Source organism: Pyxicephalus adspersus, chromosome 6 (assembly GCF_032062135.1).
Source record: "Pyxicephalus adspersus chromosome 6, UCB_Pads_2.0, whole genome shotgun sequence".
NCBI lineage: Eukaryota > Metazoa > Chordata > Amphibia > Anura > Pyxicephalidae > Pyxicephalus > Pyxicephalus adspersus.
In genome coordinates this window covers 33,779,946-33,787,010 of record NC_092863.1, presented here as the reverse complement: position 1 = coordinate 33,787,010, position 7,065 = coordinate 33,779,946, and the positions used below count along the sequence as shown (strand labels likewise).

The 7,065-nt window shown below is 38.3% G+C and overlaps 1 protein-coding gene and 1 non-coding gene across 2 annotated transcripts in view; both read left to right on the top strand.

Moving 5' to 3' along the window:
• PNP (purine nucleoside phosphorylase) overlaps positions 1-2,980 on the top strand; it is a gene marked incomplete in the record, with an annotated part of 9,949 nt that extends 6,969 nt beyond the window's left edge. Inside the window, 3 exon segments of the mRNA XM_072415146.1 lie at positions 200-375; positions 907-1,097; positions 1,446-2,980. Of these exon segments, the coding sequence (XP_072271247.1) occupies positions 200-375; positions 907-1,097; positions 1,446-1,663 (585 nt within the window).
• Positions 2,981-5,244: 2,264 nt separating this feature from the next.
• On the top strand, positions 5,245-5,317 carry TRNAT-UGU (transfer RNA threonine (anticodon UGU)). Its single transcript has one exon. It is a non-coding gene; the product is annotated as a tRNA-Thr (tRNA).
• The last annotated feature ends 1,748 nt before the right edge of the window (positions 5,318-7,065 follow it).

Here is a 7,065-nt window from a genome sequence, read left to right as displayed (position 1 = left end):
ATAAATGGCTTTTGTATAGAGATTGGAGGGTCACTTTCGAATGGCTAATTATTACAACTCGTAATTGTCAAAATGGGCATTTATTAGTGTGTGGTGCTGAATTAGGAATCCAATGGCATGTTCTGTATGCCATACTTCTATTTAAAAGCTCAATAACATTTTTACTATATATAACTTATTTTTTTTTTTCTTTTATTAGGTGACCTTCCCAATTCGTGTCTTTCGTTTGATTGGAGTAGAAACGGTTATTCTCACTAATGCTGCTGGAGGTCTGAATCAAGATTTTAAGGTTGGGGACATTATGGTGATATTGGACCACATCAATATGCCAGGATTCGCAGGACATAATCCACTCTCTGGCCCAAAAGAGGAGCAGTAAGCACAGATAACCACTTTAATACTTCTAGGACAAAATTCTTTTGCTACAAAAAGAATACCAAATAGTCATCTTTTAGTGTCTTTGATAAATTTTGCTGTGTTGGACAGCCCAAGGCTAGTTCTATCACAGTAACAAGTACAGTTTGTTAACATGTGCCCAAAAGTCCATTGCAGTTCTACCTGACAGCCCTTAGCCAATCATTCATGTTTATACCCAGATATATAGCAGTGGGGAATGCATGCAAACAAATCCTATGTCAGCATTCCTCAGGGTAAACTGGTATGCAAAGGCAAGGGGCTTCAAAGCTATTATTTGAATAGGACTCCATGAAGCCGCCCGATAATGACATCTTACCCTGATCCATACAACATTTTTTTTATCCTGCACCAACTGTACATAGCTTTTGATCCAGTTAAAAAAAGAACAAATGTGTACTTGGTTTGTTTTTGGTGAAATATCTTAGTGGTGCACATTGTTTGAATTGCCTAATATATTGACTGACTTCTCTATTCTTATATCTAAAATAGGTTTGGTCCTCGTTTTCCTCCAATGTCTGATGCTTATGACAAGGATTTGAGAAAACTGGCTCTGGCAGTTGGACAGGAGCTAGGCTTTGCTGAGAAAATTAGAGAAGGTGTTTACTGTTGCCTTGGGGGACCAAACTTCGAGACTATTGCTGAATGTCGAATGTTGAACAGTCTTGGGGTTGATGCTGTGGGTATGTACATTTTGGTAAAAACTCTTATAGTTCTAGATGTAACAAACAACAAATCGACAACATACATTGTCTATTTGGAAAACATTATAGTTCTTAAGCGACTCATTATAGTCGCTTACAATGCAGTATTTTATAAATCGGGCAAACACACCTTTTGTATAATATAATTTAGAAGGTTTGGATGTAGATTCTGCAGAAATCCTACAATAGCATGCATATTTGTTCAAAACAACCTGTATAAGATTCCATTGATCAGCCAAACTATACCTTTTTTATGCTCTGTACTCTTTTAAGCGTTTTCTAGTGTTTTGAACATCTCACGTATTTTATTCCTTTTTTGTTATCCAGGAATGAGCACTGTTCCAGAGGTAATCGTGGCCGGACACTGTGGTCTGAGGGTCCTGGGCATGTCTCTCGTTACCAACAAGGCTGTCATGGACTACAACAGTGAAGCAACTGCTAGCCAAGATGAAGTGCTGCAGGCTGGCAAAGACAGTGCCAGATTCCTGGAGAAACTGATTGCACTCTTGGTTCAGCGTATAGAACCAAACAATAATGTGTCTTAAAGATGGGACCTCATGGGTGGAGAATGCCTAGGGTTGTTTATCCATCCTGCTGTCTTGAATTTGGGCCAAGCACCTATTACCTTTTAGTTAAATATAACCGTCATCTATTAATGGGAACACACTAGATTCCTCTCCACAGGTTACCTGTACTTACTTAGGATGCAGCATAACAACACATTCCACAACCGCAACCCAATCTCTTACAATATGTCCACAATCCATTCCTCTGCTCAATTTCTCTGCTGCACGCTCTCACATCCTGCCGGTACCAATCTAAAGGTTTACAACATGTCATACTTAGGCTTGTAGATACTTGTATTTATGTGACCAAGTATTCACTCCCTCAGTCTCATTTGCCTGGATCCCAGGGTCCTTTGTAATAAGACGATTAACTTGGTGAATAATGTTACTGTTTTATCTTTATTAACTATTATTTATTTGTATTATTAAGATCACAAGTGCATGTTACATTTTTTATTTTAAATAAGACGGTCCAAATTGTAAACATGTATTAATATTTAAATAAATAATTAAAATGTTAAATTAATGAGTTACAGTATTGGGAGTTAGCTTCAACTAATGTATAAGTTCCCATGTAATACAGTTAATTGCTGATTTCCTTATTTTGAAGGTGTTTGTTGGCACGAATACCTCTTTCATTTGCTAATTATGGATCTCGTACTGTTATGGTGCTGATTGCTGCCCAACTAAGCACACATGCACGTTTATCAGTCTAACCTTCTTTTCTCATTTCACTGTCTCACTTTCTCAATATACTGTACTTGGCCTAATATAAAGCCTTTGGTCCAGGACTAAAAAAATAAAAATAATGCTTTCAAGAATACAAAATTAATAGAGGGGTATGGGAATTTCACATATCCATTTAGAATTAAAAAAAAAAAAATGACTTTGAACACGAATTCAAAGTTCTTACATTTCTGGCGTTGATCTTTACTCGCGCATCGCTGCCTTTTTAACTAAAAGTACTGTCTCATGTCTGTGGAAAACATCTCTTATCTACGATGTTCTTACTGTTGCAAAGTATTGCTTCTGTGACATTTTCATTGCTAATTTAGTTTTGAATTTAAAAAGGTCTAATTCCCTTGAGGTAATAGAAGTACTCTTCATGCCTTAGTATTTCCTAACACTCCGGAGAACTAGCCGCTGTATGCCATCTCCTGTGTGTGGTTTCAACAGTTTGCTGTTATCTATGCCTAACATTCCCTTGTAAAGGTATATACTGTATATACCTCTTTTCTGTGTGTATATAGCTTTATTTTGTAGAATGCCTAAATAAATATATATTGTGATTGTAAATTGTGTCTTTTTTATATCAGTATTTGTCTGAAAACTTTTGTGGAATTTCTATCCAAAGAACAAAATTCTGTGCTGGCCAGATATGAAAAGTGTATTCAAATAAAATTTCACAAAATACACCACATCCCAGTTAATCATAGACAATATCTCCACTAAACCTTAAAATATGGGACTTTAAAGGCAATTTTTAAAACAGATCTAACTTTTATTCCTTCATTAAAAAAGGCAAAATATAAAAACACAACTGCTTAATAGTATTTCAAATTCATAAAACATGTCAACAATGCGTACTCTCATACAAATATAGTATTTCCGCATAGTCTCATAACCATGCAAGAGTTTTGATGCGTTTCGCGGATATGTCTGGTTTTCAGAAAATGGTGTTTTCAGACTTTGGAATATCAAATATCACTCAAGGTGAATACTTCCTCCCAGTACATTTGTGTGAATTCACAGTTGGGAGCAAGCAGTATGGCCGGAGGCAGGTCCAGGAATAGTATAAAAATTGCAAGCCTGTTGCACCTGATACTTGGCAATGACAGCGTAACGATTTGTCTGTTATTCTAACAGAACTCACTAGCACTGAATTTCTGAGAGGCAAAAACTACCCTCTCCGCTTACCTGGTCCTCTGAAACGCAGGGACCAGGTAAGCTGAGAGTGGTATCTCATCAGTGGTATCTTGAGCCTAAGACCACAACACTGTTCCACTCCCAGTTGGTCTCCCAGTATTAAGTATCCCAAACTCTGTAATGAATTCAGAGTGCCACTGTACTACCAGTTCTGTCCTGTCTCGCTAAGTCTCCAGTACTTGGTCTGATGTTAAAAATGAGCCTGATCTGTGAGGATAATTTAGCAAATTTAATATTTTATGGAATACAAAAGGAGAGCATTGGGAGACTCTTAATGTGATTGCAGACTTGCACGGAGGAACCTGGCCTTGGCAAGGTAGGAACCAATTATTGCTCTGGTGCATTCACCTGTTGGACCTATGGTAACATTTGGCTCCCTTTTAGGTGGACATTTGAAAAAAAATAAGTATGAAGAACTAAGAAAAAGTTAGTATTTACCATGGATGCCTAGAAGAAGCTAGGGAATCCAGGGCAGGTTAGTAATAAGGCCTCAGGACCTGACTGTGCCGGGGTCCGGACAATGGATTACTGGGAGGGCGATCCTGGTTCCTAGTGAGACTAGAAAAGAGAATTCAATGAAGAAGGAACACAAAGTTATTTCAAGACCGCAGCCTGTTTATGCTAAAGTTGGGATGACTCACTCTGGAGGAGAGATGTTTTTCTAGCTGTCTCTAATGGAGCATCAGTCTACCATGAACAGTAGAGATTGACAATTACTCTACTGGCTTAGAACTGTCTGTATCTGTCACTTTACTGCCCCAAGGGCAGATTCAGACCCTCCATTGGAATAAATGTTCCCAGTGGCTTGGTTACTTGAACCACATTGTACATTTGATAGTGGGAGTCAGTGAGTGTTACTGAACCACCTACTGCCACCCCATTTATTTTTATTGGGCTGCTGTAGGTGGAAGCTGCACATAGCATCTCCTCCAAGGCAGCGGTTAACTAAAATGAAGACCAGGTGACTGCACCACAACCTCACCGCCAATCTGAACAAAACCAAGCCCTTCTGCTACATGTTGAGTTACAATAAACTCCCCCTAAAATAGAGGTGTACATGCCTTTGTGGTTCTTTATGCTACGAGGAGGAAGAGAAGGAAGGCGAGGACGGCCCCCTGCAACAGAACTGGGACAGTGTCCCCAGGGCTTAGTTCCGCTTTAACCTGAGTCATTGATTTGAAAATAATAAACCCTTTTGATAAATATATAGGACCTGGAGTTATCCTTTCATTAAGGCAACCTCTAGAGCTCGGTATTTTGTATATGCAGACAAATCATCCCTGTGGTCTTGTTACTTTGAAGTGTAAATCTATCATTTCCTAGACCTGTCATTATTCATAATTGATTTAGACACAAAGGAAGCCACAAGTAAATGAGAAGGTAATAGGCTCATGAGAGAACACAGATTGCAATGTTACACCTGCTTCTTATACCAGGAGACAATACACTGAACTACTCGCTGAGCTTGCTCTTTTTTCACCAGCCACATGTATGAATTACAGCCTGCAGAACCTGTATTTATTTATATGTAATCTATCATACTAATACACATAAATCAACTTGTAATATGATAAAGCTAATGTCTTACATCACTCATAATATGGATACTATGAATATGGCACTCAAAGGCAGCTGGCTCCATAGCTCAGGGGTTAGAGCACTGGTCTTGTAAACCAGGGGTCGCGAGTTCAAATCTCGCTGGGGCCTTCAAAATTATTTTTGTCCTAAATGTTATAATATTAATTATTACATTGAGCTTACTATATTTATACTATTTACCGCTTATTTGTAACCTAAATACGATGTTTTCTGTGACCATAGGGATACGTAGTTTAAATACCATGCGATCATCACATCTGATACTATATACCATCCTATACTAGTCCCAGCTTTACATTCTTCACAATACATTATATGGGGGGATAGGGAATTACAATTACATCAAAGCTTGGTATCAGTTCTAAAGTATCACCATTTAAAATGTCAATATAGATCATTACGTGACTCATCATGCCTAATTTATTTTGTAATCCATTCTTTATAATAACCAGATTTGCACATCACCTTTATAATTATTTATTTTTTGAAACGTGAACATATTTATCTGAAAAAACATTTTTATTTATTTGTAGCCAGGGAAGACACAATCAGATATATTTGTGTATGGGAGGCTGATTGGGAGAATGCGGGAACGGACACGTCTAATGCCACACTGCCCTCTATTGGTTATTGAGGGAAATGCACAAATGTTACTGAAACTGTTAATCCTGAATTGCTGAATAGTGAACACATCTAATGCATCAAATGTGTTGGATATGGCTCTTACATAAGGTTTGGTAAAGAAAATAAACATACATTTTTCTGGTATCATGACAATTCTTCTCCTTTGAGTAACACATAGGCAGGCATGTAGTGGGGCGGGCCATGGAGAGTACTGTGCCCCCTCTTTTTTTTTTTTTTTTTTTACGAATACATCCCTGGATAAGATGAATACATTTATAACTGTTTTTACAAGTTTGTTGGTTTTTACACTTTTATCATCTTTTGTCATGGAGTGAAGACCCTGATTAAGGTCCATTAAGAAAACTAAGCTAAACATGGAAACTACACATTTTTTTTACAATGCTTGCCTTATCTACTATGAGCGTTTTGTGTACTTTTAAAGAAAATATACTTATCCTAACTGACTAGCCATTCTGAACATAGGTTACCATCTTTCCACCATAGATGTACTGACCTGAATTGTAATGTCCTGTAGCGGTCTTTACATTTAGTGGTTAAAATCCTCCTTTACACTGGCTTCACACCAATGTTGTGGTAAAACACATATTACCCCAACCCTCCCAGATTCTGTACAGCTGACACTGGTATTAAGTTCTGCACTGGGGGTCTGTCTGCACTGAGTGGTCTGATATTAAGGTCTGCATTGGGGGTCTGTCACTGAGGTCTGCACTGAGTGGTCTATTATCAAGCTTTGCACTGGGGGTCTGTCACTGAATGGTCTGTTATTAATGTCTGCACCAGTGGTTTGTCATTGAGCAGTCTATTGTCTGTACTAGGGGTCAGTTACTGTAGAGGCATAGGTAACAGACCTGTGGGTTCTGATGCAGAATTTGGACCTGTCACCAAAAGTGTGACCTCTTGATGGTCTTTTAGCTTCTATCTACAGACTCCAGTACTAATTTTTATCACGGTCAGTACTATTTATTACCACCTTCTTCACATCAGGAGTTCCTCTTTATATCAGAAGCACCTCTCTTCATCTTCATCAGTCTCCCCTTCCAAATCAGGTTACAACAGAAGTCACCCCTACATCACAATCCTACATTCACATCAAGAGCTCTTCTCTACATAATCCTACATCTACATCAAGAGAAGAGCCTCCCTCTCTTTACATCCAATCCTACATTCACATCAAGAGCCCCCCTACATCAAATCCTACATTCACATCAAAC